Source organism: Muntiacus reevesi, chromosome 8 (assembly GCF_963930625.1).
Source record: "Muntiacus reevesi chromosome 8, mMunRee1.1, whole genome shotgun sequence".
NCBI classification, from domain to species: Eukaryota; Metazoa; Chordata; class Mammalia; order Artiodactyla; family Cervidae; genus Muntiacus; species Muntiacus reevesi.
In genome coordinates, this window is record NC_089256.1 from 83,194,887 (window position 1) to 83,214,733 (window position 19,847).

A 19,847-nucleotide genomic window follows, 5' to 3' on the forward strand; every position below is an offset into this window, starting at 1 on the left:
ATCAATTTGGCAGGGGGAGACTGAAAAACGAGTACGTCTCTCCACAGATGAGGACCTGGGGTGGCCATATACACTCCCCTCCGTGTTCACTGGGATATGAATTGAGTTCTGAGGGGAGGACTCACCTGAGAAAAGGTAGGGGAGACAGGGACGGACTCTGAATAGTCCATTCCTTATGGCCTTTTCATATTAAGGAGGAATGTGATTAACAGAGTTTGAAAATTGCATGGTATTCCATCAGGTAAATCTTTTTAAATTCTCATTGTTTAAAGAATTAAAAAGCACATCTCTCAAGCCAGAATAAGGCTATTATCCATGCGGTTTGGGCAGGAGTTCTATATAATTTAAAGCAAAGGGAGAGTTTTTCTTATTGTAATTTAGAAACAATTCTCCCCTGAGAGACCAAGAGGTCACAAAAATTAGAATAATGTAACTAGAAAGCCTCTTAATGATGTTTTTCCCAGTTGGAGGATGTTATTATGTATTTGGCTAATGCACAGTATGTTACTGGGCTGTGGTTAATAGGAAAGAGCATTTTTATGTGTTTTACTTTTAGATTCAGATGTTGAACAAAAATAATAAAGTATATTCTCACAGGCTGTAATTTCACTCAAACGGCCTCAGTATTAAAGTAGATCAGTCTTATGAGGCTCCCTTTAAAATATGAGATTAAAGGACTTCCCTGGTGGTCCAGTTGTTAAGAATCTGCCTGCCAATGCATGGGACATGGGTTCGATCCCTGGGTCTGGAAAGATTCAGATGACATGCCACAGAGCAACTAAGCCCGTGCACCCCAACTACTGAGCCCATGCTCTAAGCCTATGCTCCACAATAAGAGAAGCCACGGTGAAGAGAGGCCCGTGCGCCGCAACTAGAGAACAGCCCGGTCACTTGCTGCAACTAGAGAAAACTCACACGCAGAAACAAAGACCCAGCAGAGCCAAGATAGAAATAATAAAAAATTTTAGAGATGTTAAAAAAAATAAAATATGGGATTAAAGGAACTAGTAAATGGGCAAGAATATTGTGGCATTCTTTCCAAGGTGATTTTTTTCAAATTTCGCCAGTTTTCAGTTTTCCCACAATGTGTATTTTAGCACTCAAAGCATTCCAATCACATTAGAAAAACAGAATTACTTTTTTTAATTAATTCATTTTATTTTTAGAACAACATAAGATATAGCTCAAATCCACTTGGCAATAAATATCTTAATAAATATAACATAAATAAATATAAGTTAGTTCACACGCTTTCATGAACACAAAATTATATAAATAAATACTTTAAAATAAATTATGTTTGAGTGTTTGTTTCTACAAACACTTTGGTACTAAAATAGCTTATAATTCCTTACTCTTCTTTTAAAGGGAAAAAAAAGAAAACACGTTCTGTGAGGACATTTTCCCTCATCAATTTTCTCATGAAAACTTAGGAAAATAACTTATCCCTAGTAAATATGAAATAGACTTGATCAAAAGAATCATGTGGATAGAACAGTCACATTCTGCAAGTCTGGAAAGATGACTCACGGAAACAATCATGAGAATTCTGTACCAGCTTCAGTAGGGACAGGTCCAGCCACCCCCTCCCCAGTTCTTAACCCATGCCCGATTACAATCTCTTTGGTTCCAATTTTTCTAAAAATGATTTTAAGGTTAGGAGAGACCTCAGCATTCTAGGAAGAACTCAGATAGCTCATCATTCTGTCGATGGTCACCGCACGAATTCTGAAGGCGTGAAGAAGGATGCAGAGCTTGACTTTTGTCTTGTAAAAATCCATTTCTTCCAGGGAGGGTTTCTGTGGCACAGTCTCACTGTTGAAATTCAGGGCCTAGGAGAATAAATATTGAGCATGACATAGACGGTATTCCAAAATTAAAACGTTCATCTGTAAAAACGGGTGAAGCCAATAGACGTCTCGGAGCCCGCAACCCACTCCCTCATTCCCTCTCCTAAACCCAACGCAAATCCACTCCCAGCCAGATGGGCAGGCAGAACCTGAGGGAAGAAGTGCTCATTATCCAAGCACATGGATCTTCAGTGAGCTCTGAAAAGAGCCTGAAAGCTATTTAGAAAATCATCAGTGGGAGTTGCGTTTTAGAAAGGAACAATTCTGTTAAGAGACATCTGCTATGATATCCAATTAATTTTTGTCTGTTACATTAAGAAGCTATGTCCTTCTCAGAAGGGGGAGGTGATGCATTGCTACTGATCGGAAACTGTCAGTATCAGACCTGCTGGCTACAGATGCTCAGTCATGTGAGATAAATCAACCTGGCACTGGGTCTCCCAGTTTGAGCCCTTTAATTTGATAACACAACGCAAGACTGTGTGCTCAGTTGCTCAGTTGTGTCTGCCTCTTTGTGACTCCGTGGACTCTAGCCATCAGGCACCTCTGTCCATGGGATTATCCAGGCAAGAAGACTGGAGCGGGTAACTATTTCCTCTGCCAGGGGATCTTCCCGACTCAGGGATAGAACTTGGGTCTCCTGCACTGGCAGGCAGGATCTTTATTGCTGTGCCACCTGGGAAGCCCGTATATTTGCACACTGATTGGCATTTTTGCTTGTACTTCCTCACAAAAAGTCCAAAAGAAATATAGAGTGGGTCATCACCCCATTTCACAGAGGAAGAAACTGAGGCACAGAGGTACAGAATGTCTGGGCATAGTTGTCTTGATTATTGGTGGAACTGACTCCATTCTTGGTCCTGAAAATAAAATGTCATCTACAACTGTCTAGATGGTAACATTCTTTGATACTTGCATGATGCTCACTGCCTTTCAAACAAGTAATCTGGCACCAAAAAAAGAAAAAAAAAAAAGAAGGAATGAAATAAAAATAAATTTCTTTTCAGATAATCATTCTTGACGCCGTATTTATCCCATGCCCTGGTCACCACAGCAGCACCCTGCTCTTTACTAAGCGGTTATTTCTATGTTTCATATTAGCATCATGTGCTCTGGTGATTCAGGAAATAACAAGGCAAGTTCTTGTCTCTGAGTAACACTGTGGACATCCCCAGGTGATAAGTCATTTCTCTCTTTCACCCACATTTTGCTTCCGGATGGGTCCTATCTGGGCACTAGACTAGTGTCTCTTTACTAACAGTATTTGCAGATATGCATGGCCCCTACCATGAACATCGCAGAGGTTTTATTAGAGATCTGGGAGAAGATGAGTGGAGTGGAATCCCTTTTTGGAGGTTTAAATCCTACCTCTGCCATTTCCAAGCTGTGTGACCTCGGGCAAGTGAACAACCCTCTAAGCATGAGATTCCTCCTTTCCACAGACCCCATGTGGTTACTGTGGGGACAGCAGACGTCCCATCATCTTTGCCCAGAGCCTGCGGCACACCACATGATCTACCAACAGTAGGCTGCTCTCCTTACCGTGATCGGCTCCTGTTGCCCGCTCACTAGAGGGCACCCTCGAGGCTGTCTCCCCTACAATGTAGCTGGTTTTTGAAGGTGGCATTTCAGGCCTCCCCCAATACAGGAAGGGCTGACAGCCCTTCATCAGGGACCCTGGCTGGCTGTCTCAGCATGAAGGACGGGAGGTCTTACCTGCATCAGCTCAGCAATAGCTGCCAGCATGTTCTGGTCTAGAAAGATCTGCCTCTTAGGATCCATCAGAAGCTTTGCATTCATGGCCTGGAACTCCATGTGGTACATCTTCAAGTCCTCGTAGATACTTTTAAGGCACAGGGTCTGGGTGATACAATGAAGTGGGAAAGCCAACCATTGAAATGGGCTAAAAACATCCCCCCACCCCAACGTTGCATTTGAAGAAAGAATCTTGTGTCTTACTGTCATAAAAGAGGTCTTTCCAGAAGCCAGACAACTCCCATGCTATAAGAAAAAAATAATGAGATATCAATGATATGAATTCATAATATGAGCTAAAACCTTCAATTTTCTGACTTACAGTTATTAAAGAGCTCTCTCTGGAAACCAGGCAACTCTCATTCTAGAGCAAAAAAAAAAAAAAAATCACACATTGAAAAGATACTAATTCTTAATATAAATTTTTTTGACTCCTCAAACATCAAATTTTTTCACTGTGGTAAAAAACACACATAAAATTTATCATCTTAACTATTTTAAAGTGTATAGTTCAGTAGTGTTATGTATATTTTACACTATTGTAAAAAACCACATATTTTTACACATTTTTGTTTCAAGCTGAACTTCTACAATGGGGCCTGTTGACATCCCATGAGGATGGAGCCCAGAAGCATGCACATTTTTGGAAGAAGATGAGACCTGATGCACAGCCCTTAACCATGTTACAAGCTTTGGGAGGAAAATCCTCTATACCGTGGCTAATTCCAGTGGTAAACAGGCCTCCACTGTGCTGGTTTTATCTTTGGTGATATCTTCATGCTCGATCTCCTCAGAAGTGCAGGAGTAAAATTCTAGGGTTTGTCTGGCCTGTAAAATAAAAAAAAAAACTCAGTTTATGATATTAATAACGCACCAGGGTCCCCGTAATGCTGGCACCAAAGCAAGTTTGACCACTATCTCTGACCTGTAGAAAATTCAAGGTCTTCATAAGACCAAAGAAACAGGTCATTGACACTCTCTCCCACTCCCTCCTCTCCTTTTGCTTATGACATGTTTCTCCGGATGATATGTTTTTCAGTTATGTAAATACTATAAATCATTTCAACAGGCTGTGCTAATCAGCCTCTACACCATGCTGGGACACTTGCTTCTGGTGAAAACAGTTTTTTTTTCCTTTTGCCAAAGCATCTGTGTTTTATGAATATCTTTTTCAAATATAGCTTCTAGAGGGGGATTGTTAAGGTCACCACTTGATGGATATAACCAGCATGCAACCATGAAAACAAGTGGAGATTTAATGTGTAGTATATACACACACATCATCTTACCAGCATGCTGAGCATATGTATGAAATTTAGTTTAAGAAGTCAGTGATTTGCTGATTAAAGATTGAGATCAGTTTTCCATTCAACAAGCCTGATATACTCTATGCTAGGTACTAAGGAATGTGACAAAGAAGGGGATTGTATTATTCCCGCCAGGATTCCCAGTTCAGCTGTGGAGACAGGCCGGTGCCCAAATGACCAGGGGACATGCCAGCAGGTGAGAAGGGCTGAATTGAAGGGTCAGAAGGCTCTGAAAAGGGAGTGGAAAGAGATGAAAAGGTTCCCCAGGGATGGGACATCCTCAGAGGAGGGGGATCGTCAGGCAGAGGGAACAGCATGGGGCATGAACCAAAGCTTGAGAGTACAGGACACGTGTGGCAACAAGTAGTCAAGCTTGCTACCCTGTCTGCGGTAGGAAGAAAAATGCCCCTGCCAGAGATATCCACCTCCCAACACCTAGAACCTGAGACTATGTCACATTATGTGGCAAAGGGGCATTAAGGTTGCAGATGAAATTAAGGTTGCTAATCAGCTGACTCTGAAATAGATTATCCTGGAGTGTCTGGGTGGGTCTAGTGTAATCTCTGGGTCCTTGTAAATGGAAGAGAGAGGCTGGAGAGTCAAGGTCAGAGGGATGAAGCATGAGAAAGACTCATTTGTTGGCTTTGAGGATGGAAGGGGGCCACCAAGGAATGTGGGCTGCTTCTAGACGTTGGAAAAGGCAAGAAAATGAATTCTTCTGTAGAGTCTCCAGAAAGAGATACAGCTCTGCTGACACCTTGATTTTAGACCAGTGAGACCCATTTCAGATTTCTGACTTCCAGGGCTGTATGATAATAAGTTTGTGTTGCTTAAAGCCATTAAGTTTGTGGTAATTTGTTACCAACAGCAATAGAAAATGAATACACTGCTCCTGGAGGCCTGAGCAGGTTGTCAAAAGTTAGATTTGCAACTACACTGCAACAAGAAAAAGAAAAAAATCTCCAAATAAGACAATAGCTTTATTTCTGTGATAACTGCCTTCCTTTATTCCAAAATGAAACAGTGACTATCTATATTATTATGGCATTGTTAAAAAAGATGAATCTATGAAATAGTGCCTGGCATACAGTAGACACTCAATAACTACTTTTTAAATGAAAAAATGAATAGAGCAAAAAAATTATATATATATATATATATATATTTGGAAATGTGGGTCCAACTGCTATAGTTCTTCAAATCTTTTCAGGAGAAGCTAGAAATCTGGATTCTTATATGAACGGTCTACTTTTTCAATGACATCAAACTCAAAAATTAAACTATAAAAGACACTGGCCAAACTTGACAGATCTGTGGACTGGATATGGCCTCTGAATCACATGCATTTGCTATCTCTTTTTGCTCCACAAGTAGCCAGCTGATTTGTTCTGGCAAACTTGACACAGGAGTCATATTAAAAAATCAAATTGAGTTCTGTGATCTTCTAACCTTTGGTGCTGCCTCTGGGGAGTAGAAGAGTCAAATTTTTCACATGAAGCATCTATTTAAATCAGAGCTCCTAAATTTTACCCATACCAAACTTTTCTTTAGGAATCAAAGGACTTATCTCTGCAGTTTTCACTTGCTGAGCTGCCTTTTTAATTAAGATGGATTGAACTGTAAGGAATTACGGGCAGCCCATTATGAAAGGTTGCGGTGGGCGGGTGGGGTGGGAAGAGTTCCTTAAGGAGAACTTGTGGCACTGAGCTTACTTGAAGACAATCATAAAGCAACAAGCTAGAAATATTCCAGAAAGATTTACTAGAGAGCAGGAAGGTCAAAGGACATCTTTAAAAACATCAGTTTAGGCTGTTGCAGCCAAAGCAATAGATGTTGGAGTGTTTTTAAAGGAAGAAGAAAAAAAATTTTTTTGCATTAAAATATGAAAGCTAAAAAAAAAAAAAATGAAGCTTTAAATAAAATTAGACAATTCACCCCCTAGAAAAGGAAGCCTGGACGTGCACTTTCACAAGCCCCCTGAAATGTGTTACTCTAACAACAAACAGAGCCACCAGACTGGAAGCTGGCGAGGAGCGTGAGGGGCAGGGCCGATTCATCTTTGTAGCCCCCGGAGCACAGAGGCCGCCCCTAATAACAGTTTCCTGGATTGATAAGTTGTCAGAGGAACAGTGTGGGCCTGACACAATTCCATCTCTGTTGGCAGGCTACAGGGAACACTGTAAATATCCACTTTCCTCTGTGTAGGCACAGCCAAAAGGAATGCCATTGTAATTTATGACCTCTCCTGCCTTCTCTGGAGACACAATTTCATTGAGACTCTTAAGCTAATAGTTGGGCCATTTGTAAAGTTCCCTCTTTCTCTCTTGACAGCTCCTGATTAACTTCCACAATTTCCCTGCAGTTCCTTCAGGTGAGGGGTTCAGAGCTGTCCCTTCACTAGAGAGGCTGCAGTGGGAACACGGTGGGGACAGGACAATGAAACGCTCACCTTCTGCAGTGTGTCGCTGACGGCCCTCAGCAGGTTTTGGGAGTAGTTGAGGCAACTCCTTCCTGGGCCTGCTGTGCTCGGGGCGAGGCTCCTGCCCAAACTGGGGTGGGGCAGGCGGTGGAGGAGGACCAGGGTGGACAGGAGGAGGAGGCCTGCAAGGGAATCCAGAGCAAGAATGAGCAGGCCGACCTCCACCTTCCATCTCCTCTGGCCATCTCCGCCGATCTCCTTCCTGGACACCAACCTCCCCTGATCTTTCAGAAACTGAGAGATGATGAATCAAGCTCTCGAAGGGCAGTGCTCTGTTCTAGGGCTGAAAGCCAACCCACAGACACTACTGCCTTGTGAGTTCAGCCCAGGGCGCAGGGCAGAGTTCACCCAGAAAAAGTCTCCGTTTCAGGAGGAGGGAAAGCGAGGCCAGGTGGGGAAGCCACCCAGTGTTTTGGAAACAGTGGGGAGACACAGCCTTGCTTTGAAGCCGACTGGCTGGGATCTGTCCTCTTAATGGTGTCGCCAAGGGAGCCTGGGCAAGAAATTATCCTGCGGGGCCTCAGTTTCTCTTCTGCGAAGTGGGCATAATACTTAGCTCCTGGGGCTGTTCCACGGTTAAGAGAGAGGATGTCTTATGGGGCGCAGGATAAGCCCGCAGCGTCTCCCTGCATCCTTCCACCTCTGCTCGAGATTGCCGTCTTCCAGTCTCCACGTAGCCCATCCCAAGTTTCTGCCGCCCGGCCGCGGTCCCCCAACCCGACGCGAGGCTGGTTACTCACTGCGAAGTGGGCGCATGCTGAGCGGAGCGGCGGGGACGCGGAACCGAGCCGGCAGCTGGACGCAGACGGGTGCACGCGGCAGGTGAGGGTGGTGGTTGGGAGGCCAAGCCAGGGGTCACATTTTTATAATTGCCCGAGGCGCGGTAGGACTTTCCCGGGACTCTGATCTCTTGCTTGCTTTCTCTCTCTGTCTCTCTCTACATCAGCTTCTCGATGACACGTGGAGTCTAGCCCGCGGGGCTGGAGCGCTTTCGGATTAACTCCCCGTGCGCCCGGCCGCAGTCGTTCCGGGACGGCCCCGCCGCCTCCGGCCTGGCCCAAAACGAAAGTGAAATTCGGCGCAGCGTCGCGGCGCAGGGTCCCCGGGCAAGCCCGACCCCTGGCTCGCCCCCCTCGGACGCCCCCCGCCCCCAGCTCCCCAGCCCTGGCCCCGCCGCTCCGCAGCGCCCCCTCCCGACGGAACACCGAGTAAGGCCATCCCCCAGTCCATCCAAATCTAGGATGAGATCTGACCTCTCGCCTAGATCTGGATGGGGGTAGGCAAATCATTCAATCATCATTCATTTTTTTCAGATAGTCCACGGTGCGCCAGGGCGACACTGACAGGCACCCAGCAGTGACCTGGTCACTTTCGGCTCACTCCCACACCAAATCTGACTCAATGTGTTTTATTCCTGGGTACCATCTGAAATGCAAAGAGGGATGAAACCAGACTGGCTATGCAGTAACCACTCTTAGAGAATCCAGTTTCTTACAGCGTCCAGGAGAGAATCATTAGAGTTTAGTGGGATGGATGTACAGAGTCCTGGGAGGAGAGGTCGGAGAAAGGTTATCAAGGAGCCATGGCATTGAGGAGGCAGCAAGAGCGCCCAGAAGGAGGGAGCTGCGACTTGATTGCTGACAGGTGAGTAGACATTAGATGGGATGCAAGTTCTAGGTCGAGGGAACAGGGATCAGACACACAGTTGGGGAAGGAAAAGAAAGGGGGTGATCCACACGGTGTGAGGGTGGAAAGGGTGAGGGTGGTGTTCTGTGAGGGTAGGGTCCGTGCTGGGAAGTGTACATTCTGCTGAGAATAGTGGGAAGCCTTCTAGGGTTTTCGGCAGGAGATGCGGTTGCATTTGCATGATGGGAAAACCAGCAGTAGTGTGGAGGATGGGGGCTTCCCTGGTGGCTCAAAGGTAAAGAATCTGCCTGCAGTGGAGGAAACCTGGGTTCAATCCCTGGGTTGGGAAGATCCCCTGCAGGAGGAGGGCATGGCAACCCACTCCAGTGTCCGTGCCTGGAGAGTTCCATGGACAGAGGAGCCTGGTGGGCTACAGTCCATGGGGTCACAAGGAGGCGGACACGACTGAACACCAATGCGGGGGATGGGTCCCAGGGGTCAGGAGTGGAGGGCGTGACCAAGCCTATTCAGGTTGGAGACTCGGGGTGGGCAATGGAATCCTTAGGGTGGGGAGGGGCCGAGACTTGGCAACTCCTCAGGTGAGCAGATAGGAAGGTGCCGAGGATGGCTGAAGAGAGGTGGTTCTGGTTCCTGCACAGGGGTTACTGTGAGAGGGGAGTGAGTTTGGAGGAGACACTGAGAAGTTCCACTTTGGATGTGCTGGGTTTGAGGTTCCTGTGGGACTTTTCAGTTCACTCATTTCTACCATGAGCGTTAGTCACCCTGGGTATGTATGAAAGTGTGTTTGGTCATCCGCTCAGAGCCTCCAATGGATCTGACTGCACTATGGCCCCAGGACTTCAGTGTTCAGTGTCCAGTGTCCACCTTTGGGCAGATGCACTCATCTTGTAGAGCGATAAGCCTTTTGGAATACAGGAGAGAAGAGTGGTGCTTCCTCTGGATCCCTGTTGAAGCCTGGATGGATGGGCTCACAGTAGGCCTTGAGGTGTTACCATGAATGCATGGCAGGGCCAACCTTTGCTACAGATGTGGTGATGAAACCAATTAGGAGAAAGCAGTGTTAACCCCTCCTCTGATTCCAGCTCTCTCTTTCGTTGGTATCAGTCCCCTTAGCAGATCATCTGCTATGAGGTACCCACCATAGGGACTTTTAGATGTGTGTAAAATGAGACCAACAGTTGACCTCTAAGGCTCCTTCCAATGTGGTCTGTGAATTACCCCTTGGGGATGGAGAGCAATACCTTGTCAGAAACGGTTGCGTCTGCAGGTTGTGTGAAGCAAATAAGGGGTGCTGAGCTGTACCGTTGCCATGGGGATTTAGGATGGAGTTACATGTACTTAAAGTCAGAGTGAAATCAAGTTTAGCAGAGCCGCTTCTCCCTTGGAAAGGCTGTCTCCTGGGAAAAAGAATTTCTGCAGCGTAAATGAGCATAGGGCCTCTGCTCAGAGTGGATTCTCGGCCACTGGACATGGTTTCTAACCTGTATCTATAGTGAAACAGCTCTCTGACGTGCTGCACGTTCTGTAGCCAAGGTCAAAGGACAGCCTTCTTCTGAGATAACATTGCTTTTCTATAAGAGACGTTCTTTGCCCATGATCACTACTACATGATGTCTAGCCCTGTACTGGAAGTCTTGGCTCATGAGATAAGGAAAGAAAAAGAAATGAGAGATTTAAAATTGGAAAGTAAAAGACAAAACTCTCATTATTTACAGTTGATATATAAAAAAGCAACAGAAAGAGTAGATCAAATACTAAACTAATAAGAGAATTAGTCTGTATGGACTCTATCTATAAACTTCACTGGATGCAAATACTAACTTTCAAAAATCAACCAAATTTCTCTACATCTGTAACAACCTTTCAGAAAATATAATAAAAATAATGTACCAGATAGTAAATAGACAGTAATAAAAAGAAGATACCATTCACAATAGCAGCCAAACTATAAAGTAACTGCCTATTGATGGAGAAGCAGTACAGTGGTTAAGAATATGGACTCTAAACTTTTTGAATTCAGGTTCTGTTAGTTACTTGCTGTGTGTTCTTGTGCAAATTACTTATCTGTCCAAGCTCAGTTTCCTTATCTGAAAAATGATGATAATAAAGGTACTGTAGGGTGGTTGTGATTATTACATGAGTTAATGTAAGCATAAAATCATCTTTGGGGAAAATTCAGTCAAGAACATAGAGTGATTTAATTTAAATGGAAACACATAACTTTGGAAGATCTTAAGATATAAATAGCCCAAGTCTCTTTTAGTTAATTCACATATTCAATGCAATCCCAATACAAATTACAAATAACTTTTCTGAGGAACTTAATAATAAGCCTAATCTAAAATATATAAGAATAAAGGTGAATGAATATCTAAATTAAACCTGTAAAGAAATAATAGAGATAGGCAAATAGCCCTACCAGATATAAAGATATAGTTCAGAGCAATAGTAATACAAATAACATTTGGCAATAGGACAATCAAATGCACCTTTCAAACAAAATAGAAAATTATAGACAGACTCATATGTATGTATATTTAGCATAAAGGTATGATGACACTTAGATCAATCTGGGAAGCATGGATTGTTTAGTAGAAAATGTTATCATACAAAATTGGAGCCACTTAGAAGGAGGTTAAAGACTAAATGTGAAAAGTAAAATTAGTGCAGTAGTAGAAGAAAATGTAGGACACTATCTTCATCATTCAAGAGTGGGAAGGACTTCTTAAAAACATGAAAGCCCCAAGCCATAAGTGAAATACTCATATATTTGATTACATAAAATTAAAAATTTCTGTAGTATGATTTCCTGTTAACTATGGACAAAGTTAACAGATAGCTGACAGACTGGGAGAAAATATTGTGCAACGTCTAAAACCAACTGGAAAGTATAGAAGGAACTCCTAAAAGTCAGTAAGAAAAAGAAACCCCAATGACAATGGGCAAAACTTATGAACAGGCAACAATATACAGAGAAGAAACCTCAAAGGCTAATCAGAACAGCAAAGAAGAATAATATATCACTTTGACTTTTTAGACCACCAAAAAAATGAGTACACTGGACAAGTGTTGGTGAAAATGTAGGATCCTAGGTTCTTTTTATGTAATACAAGTAGACTGATGCAGCTATCCTGGAGGGCATTTTGGCATCTGGCTTTCAGTTGGATTAAGTACACGCATACCTGATTATCCAGTGTTCTAGCTTGGATATATATCCTAAAGAGATATAGATCCCAAGGTTCATAAAACAGCATGTATGAAGATGTTCATACATGTTAAGTCATTGGTTGTAGTGGAGGGAGTTGGAGACCATCTAGTCACCCACCAGTGGGGAAATGAATAGATAGAGTGTGAGGGATCCACTTCCTGGGGTATTCTGCAGCATTTAGAAGTAGTGGACTAGATGTATACACATCAATATGAGTAGATCTTTAAAACATAATACTAGGTAAAAACATAAAGATAAAACCAGAATAAGATCTGTGTATAATACTAGACACAGACAGTTCAATCTCTTGCAGTCAGGTTTGTTTAGGAGTACAAAAAAATTGGATTTTAGAAAAAGAAAAGGCAGCATCTCATGATTGAACACAATATTTCTGCAGCAAAATGTAGGAATGTGTTACATTAAGTAACAGGATAAAGGTTATAAATAACCTTATGTCCTTACAAATAACCTTACAATAACCTTACAAATAACAGGATAAAGGTTACAAATAACCTTATGTCCTTACAAATAACCTTACAAATACCCTTACAAATACCCTTACAAATAACAGGGTAAAGTTTACAAATAACCTCATGTCCCATGTATCAGATTTTACTAAGTGAGTTTAAGGAAAAGCTTTTGGGGTCCAGAACTGTGAGGTTTCAGAATTGCGGATAAGCAAATGCAGACTTACATTTACTTTAATGAGAAGAATATATTCAAAATGGTACATGTTATACAAGGACACTCACAAACAAATGAAATGTGTTAAACATATTAGGATAGATCCCACTGAGGAGTGATGGGATGAGAATGAGGAATGCGGATAAAAAAATAGATATAAATATAAGTATGTGTGTGTGTTTTAGTCTCAGTCGAGTCCAACCCTTTGCAACCCCATAGATTGTAGCCTGCCAGACTTCTCTGTCCATGGAATTTTCCAGGCAAGAATACTGGAGTGGATTGTTTGCAAACTTTAATTGTAGTTTGGTACATTCAGATAGTTTTTCTATTAGTCATGCTTTTCCCATTGGGTTTGAGCAGTGGGCCACTCTGAGATCTCATCTAATAGATCCATCACTGGTAATCAGAAGTCTTTTTAGATATTTGGCAGAATGTTTTAAGGTCTTGTATCACAGCTTCTCAGCTGGACGTGCCCTTGTTCCCCAGAGGACATTTGGCAATGTCTGGAACAATTTTTGGTTGTCATAATGGGGACAGGAATTGCTATTGACATCTAGTGGGTGGAGAAATGATGCCATGTGCTACTCAACATTTTACAGTACCCAGGATGGCTGCTCCCACCCGCAAACTGAAATAAGTTACACCGTCCAAATTATCAGTAGTGCTGGATACTGCAGCTGTATCAGACATCAGTAGCTGCTCAGACTGCCTGCCTTTGTTGTTATTCTCCTTGGGAGGCAAGCTGACAGTCATAGGCTCTGAACTTAAGACTTAGCACTGTATCTTTGATGCCATGATTTAGAGTGGCAGCCCATTCTTGGAAGAAGTGAGGTTCCAAAGAGGTTTGTGATCAGTTGAAACTGTCAGTGTGAATCTGTAGGTGGGTATTGTAAATGCCAGGGTCCTTCACAGCACAGCGAGGATTCTGCTGTCAGTTTTCCTCTGGTTCTCTTCTATAGGGATCATTGAATTTGAGCATCAATCAACTGGTGTTCTCCTGCTAGACACCTGACAGAGTAGGGTCCAGTACAGCTCTGCTCCTGAAAGGTGACCTGTCAGGGTAAGAAGCACAGCCTTATATTCCTGTTATGCGCTGAAGAATTGATGCTTTTGAACTGTGATGTTGGAGAAGACCCTTGAGAGTCCCTTGGACTGCAAGGAGATCCAACCAGTCCATCCTAAAGGAAATCAGTCCTAAATATTCATTGGAGGGACTGATGCTGACGCTGAAGCTCCAATACTTTGGCCATCTGATGTGAAGAACTGACTCATTGGAAAAGACCCTGATGCTGGGAAAGATTGAAGGCAGGAGGAGAAGGGGGATGACAGAGGGTGAGATGGTTTGGCATCACCAACTCGATGGACATGAGTTTGAGCGACCTCCGGGAGCTGGTGATTGACCGGGAAGCCTGGCGTGCTGCAGTTCATGGGGTCACAGAGCCTGACACGACTGAGCGACTGAACTGAACTGAGCTGAATAGACAAGCCTCAGGCATGCCATGTTAATGAGGCTGGTTCCATGGAGCAATTTTGTTTTTGGTGGTGAAGTGTTTCAGCAGCAGGGAGAAAAGTAGTGAGCTGAGCCAGAAACACTGACTTTGCATCTATGATCAAAAGACCTTAATTCTAGCTGGCTTCTGCTACTTGGTAGCTGTATATAAACTAAGACAGGCCACTGCCTTTCCTAATTTTCAAATCTGCAAAATGGAGATGTTAATGCCTGGTGGCCTAGTTTAGTCATGCGGATCAGATTATATAATCTATCACCAGGTAAGTATTTTGTAAAGGTGGAGAGCGTCATCACTATGAAATACCACTACACAGTGAGAGGAGTAGTTAAGATTTTTGGATTAAGGCACACGATCACTAGTTTCTTCCACAACTGCCTCTTGGCACTCTTTTAAATGTTAAGTGGCAACTTCCCAATGAGGGGAAAGGGGAGTCCTAAATGTTCATAGTATTATTTCTATAGGCAACATTATATGTTATCATACTGTCTTAAAGAACCTCAAAAAATGCTAATAGTGGTCTTCAAGAAAAAATTTCCAGGAAAGACATTATTATCGCTCACTGATGCTCCATATTCATAAAGGTTTTTATGAATATCATTGCAAATTTTTCTGCATCCTGAGACAGTTTAATAAACAAGCAAAAATGATACAGCTCCTGGCCATCGCAGCCTCATGCCTGATGAGATCACCTGATGCTTAGATATTAAAAAGAAAAAAATGATAAATTTGATTATATAAAGAACAAACATTTCTACAGCAAAAGGATACCATAGATAACATTTAAAGACAAATGATAACCTAGAAAGAAAACATGTGCAACAGTATGTGACAGATCAAGGGCTCATCTCCTTAGTGTAAGAATATGAATATTAAAAAGAAAAAAGTCAACAATCCAATAAAAAAAATGGGCAAAGGATATGAATAGACATTTTGAAGAAAGAAAAATATAAATTACTTAGAAACATATGACAAATAGCTGCATTTAAAATTAGATAAATGCAAATTAAAATGATCAGATATGGTTTTTAGCCTTATACTTCACAAAACTAAAAAGTTTGATGATTTATGGGTATGTTGAAATTGGTTGCCATATTCTGTTGGAGGGAGTATAATCTAGTGCAGTCTATTGAAAGCATTAGTTGGCTATAGCTATTAAAATAAAAAAAAATACACGTATACTTTTGCTCAGCATTTCTATATCCAAGAATTTATCCTGTACACTATTTGCACATATTGGAGAAGGAAATGTCAACCCACTCCAGTATTTTTGCCTGGAGAATCCCATGGACAGAGGAGCCTGGCGGGTTACAGTCCATGGGGTTGAAAAGACTTGGACATGGCTGAGCAACTAACACGTTCACATATACATGAGGACTTATTTCCATTGAAAGTATTATTTTTAATATCAAAGACCTAGAACATTCTAAATGTCCATTAATAGGGGCTTATTTCATTAAAACATAGTTCATCTTTTCAACGAACTCTTCAGTGTAGCTTGAGTTAGATTTATATGTGTGATAGGAACAATCTTCATTATATCAAAATTCATGTGAGGAAATTCCCTAGCAGTCCAGTGGTTAAGACTTCACCTTCCAATGCAGGGAGTGTGGGTTTGACCCCTGGTGAGGCAGTTAAGATCCCCCAGGCCTCGTGACCAAAAAATCCAAAAGACATAAAACAGAAGCAATGCTGTAACACATTCAACAAAGACTTTAAGAATGGTTCACATTTGAAAAAAATCTTGAAAAAAATAGTTATGTGAAAAATCAAGGCCCAGGGACTTCCCTGGAGGACCAGTGGTTAGGACTCCACACTTCAAATGCAAGGTGCAATGGTTCCGTCCCAGGTCAGGGAAATAGCATCCCACATGCTGTAAGCCATGGCCAAAAAAAATAATTAAGGTTCAGCGTCCACTGTGTAGTATGCTTCTGTTTGTGCAAAGAAAAGGTATATACATATATATTTATACACACACGTATATATGTACACATAGATGAAGGTATAGCATCAACATAGATCTACATTCGTAAGAGCATAGAAAATCAATGACCGTTTCCACCAGAGAAGGAGATTGAATCTTTGAAGTAAAGAGAAAATCTGCTTTTTATTGAATAACCTCTTTATGGTTTGAATTATTTAACATTCAAATATATTGCAGCTTTATTTATTTTTGTTTCACTTTGTTTTATTTGTCTTTTAAAAGATCACTTAATGGCAGGTGGAGTGAACTTTCTAGAGAGATGCTAGACCCATTCTGATAGCTCTTAAAAATTTTTTTTATTGAAATATAGTTGATTTACACTGATGTGTAATCTCTGGGGTTTCTCAGGTGGCACAGTGATAAAGAATCCGCCTGCCAATGCAGGAGATACTAGAGACTTGGGTTCCATCTCTAGATTGGGAAGATCCCCTGGAGAAGGAAATGGCAACCCACTCCAGTATTCTTGCCTGGAAAATTCCATGGACAGAGGAGCCTGGTGGGCCAGAGGTCCATGGTGTCACAAAGAGGTGGACACAGCTGAGCACACATGCGCGTGCATTCCGTCCATTCATTCATCCATCCATCCCTTTATCATTTCACTTGTGCTACGCATGTAGTCACTATTATGTGACTCACTTTATTTCACTGGCTGGAGCCTTTCTAGCCTCTGGCCTGGTAGAGTGGAAACACCATGGGCTTTGCCGAACTGGTTTAAAATCTAAACCTCCATCACTTTCTTTTTTTTTTCTAATTGCAAAGTAAGTATACTGATGATAACTTTATATATAATTTACTCCCTATATTTGATGTTACAAACTTTAGGGTCTTTGAGATATGCAGGGTAACTGGCATAACCCCCTATATTTGAGCTCTCTTAATCCTTTTTGTGATTTCTTTTTGTTTCTTCCCACAAAGACCTGTTATGTGCCTCCCATAAATGCATCCAGTAAATGGAGAAATAAACTGGGATAAAAGCTGAATATTCTTATCATCTATATGGTTTCCACACAAGATATAATTTTTCAGAGGCTCTTTATAAGGATTTTCCATTGGAGCAGGCAGGTCCTCCTTGCTTGCTATCTGTTTATGTTGTGAACAGCTTCACAGCACTGCATGAGTCCCAGAATTTGTGAGGCAGACAGCAGCTGTCACGAAATGCATCTCTCTCCTCCCTAGCCTACTGCAAGAGCTACCATAGAGGCCATGGTTGCTTACTCCTCCCCTCCCCTCCATCATTTTCTAACTGTACAGTTTTGGGTTATTTCATTAGCTTTTCTGAACTCCTATAAAACAGGAGGAAAAACACCTACCTGCTGGGATTGTTGGGACAATTTATTGGGATCCTGTACACACAGTTGGGCAATGGGCGAGGCCCTATAACACAGCGGCCTTGCCCTTAGTATGTTAGCATGTTGCTAGTTTCCTTTTGTGGGGCTGGTTTCTAAACAGTGATTGATGAGGCTTTAAATAATCCCTGGAGGGCCCATCACAAGCCCTACTCTTCAGTGAGTAGAAGGGCTGAGGTCAGTTTTTTGAGGCTGTATGGCCCCTCATGTGGAAGGAAACAGAATATTCCTAGTTAAGACAATCCTTTTTTGATTCTTAAAAAACAGTGAAAGTTTCTCAATATACAAGGCCTGAAAAACAAGCTACCCAGTACTAGCTTTTTAAAGTCTCCAAACAGTCATTTTTATAGTTTTATATAGTCATTATTCATGTTTATTTTCCAGTGTTTTTCATTCCTCCACATTTGTATGATCTTATACCAGAGACAATTGTTCTTTCTGCCAAAATGGCTCCTTTTAGATTTCTTTGTTTTAAAGCACAGGTCTGCTGGCAACAAATCCTCTTACTTTTTGTCTTAAATGTCTTTATTTCGCCTTAATATTTGAAATATACTTTTGCTTGGCCATTATTTTCTTTTAACATTTAGAAGATGTTATCCCAGAGTCCTTTGACTTCCATTACTTCTGTTTCTCATTGCTCTCCTGAGGGTATGGAAGATAGTCTGACTGATTTTCGGGAGGATTTTCTTTTCCAGTCTTGCTTTCCTAGAAATTTGGTTATGCTATTCCTAGATGTGTTTTCCTTTGTATTTATCTTGCTCAAGGTTTGTAGTACTTTTTGAATCTATAACTTAATCCCTTTAAATCTATAACTTGATCCCTTCAAGTTGATTTTGAAAAATTCTCAAATATTGCCCCTATTACTCCAATTCAGTTTCATTCTAGAATGCTTCTGGAATTTTAACTACACATATGTTCGACCTTTTCACAATGTCTTCCATATCTTTATGCTGTTTTCTGTATTTTTCACCTTTTTCTTCTTTTTTTGATTTGGATGCTTCCATCTGGATATTTTCTATTAACCAATCTTCTGAATCGCTAATACGTTTTTCATCTATCTAAACTGTTGTTAAATTCAATTGTTGAACTTTAATTTCATCTGTCTAAACTGTTATTAAATTCATTTATTATATTTTGCAGTTTGGGAATTTATATTTGGCTTTTTATTTTTAATACGTAGATTTCAAATCTCTGATGAAACTCTCCATCTTGTCATCTAATTTCTTGAGCATATTGGTCACAGTTATTTTGCATTCTGTGACAGATAATTCCAGTGTCTGGATCATCTCTGTTTCTCTTTCTATTGTGTGTTTTTTCTCTTGCCCCGTCTCTTTGTATGCCTGGTAATTTTTGATTGAATGCCAGACATTGCATATAAAAAGTTGTAAAGACTGTCCATGATGTTAACTGTGGCAGATGGTCAGATTAAAAGCAGAATACCTTAAACTAAAAAGGGAATAAGCTGACTTGAGCCTGGGTTTTTAAGCCTTTACCCGGCTGATCTGTATCTATGTACCCTTATTTCTAGAATGTAGTTCAATCAGTTCCACTGAAAGCAGGAAGTGTTTACAAAACCCACTCTGCTTTGCTAGGCTCTGAGTGCTAATGTTTATTTATCCAGCACTATGTCATTAGCTCCTTTAGTTTCTCAGTCTTTTAATAGCCTTTTGTTCTGCCTCTCTTAGTCTGCTCTGCTTACTCATTGGCAAATATGTAGAGGCAAAAAAAAGATAATTCTCTTTAAATCAGCTCTCTGTACTCTCTTTCCCTCCAGAATCTTAGCAACTCAAGCTCTGGTTGTTTCAGTGACCCTGAGCCTCAATATTTGTCTCTCCAATGAGTCTACCAAAACTCCTGCTCCCCTTTTCTGCTTTTTAAAAGCCACTCTCTGCTCAGTGTCTCTATCCTCTATTCATTATGCGTGTGAGTCAGCAGATACTCAGTAGGGATTGTAGAAAGTCAGGTTTATCTCCGTGAGTTTGCCTTCTTTTAGGGATATTGACTTGACTCTTCAAGCCCTGGCTGCCTCAGTGGCTCTTCAACGTTTTCAGACATTAACATTTTTTTTTAAAATTTAGT

The 19,847-nt window shown here is 41.7% G+C and overlaps 1 protein-coding gene and 1 pseudogene across 1 annotated transcript; both read right to left on the reverse strand.

Annotated features, from left to right (window-relative positions):
• Nucleotides 1-1,346: 1,346 nt before the first annotated feature.
• Nucleotides 1,347-8,321, reverse strand: IL12A (interleukin 12A). Its single transcript, XM_065943055.1, has 7 exons — nt 8,132-8,321; nt 7,362-7,513; nt 4,320-4,433; nt 3,928-3,969; nt 3,810-3,851; nt 3,567-3,710; nt 1,347-1,832 (listed from the first exon to the last, which is right to left on the reverse strand). The coding sequence occupies exons 1-7, from the start codon at nt 8,145-8,147 to the stop codon at nt 1,677-1,679; spliced, it is 666 nt and encodes a 221-aa protein (XP_065799127.1). The 5' UTR covers nt 8,148-8,321; the 3' UTR covers nt 1,347-1,676.
• An 8,891-nt stretch (nt 8,322-17,212) lies between these two features.
• On the reverse strand, nt 17,213-17,658 carry LOC136172973 (small ribosomal subunit protein bS18m pseudogene; annotated as a pseudogene).
• Nucleotides 17,659-19,847: the final 2,189 nt, after the last annotated feature.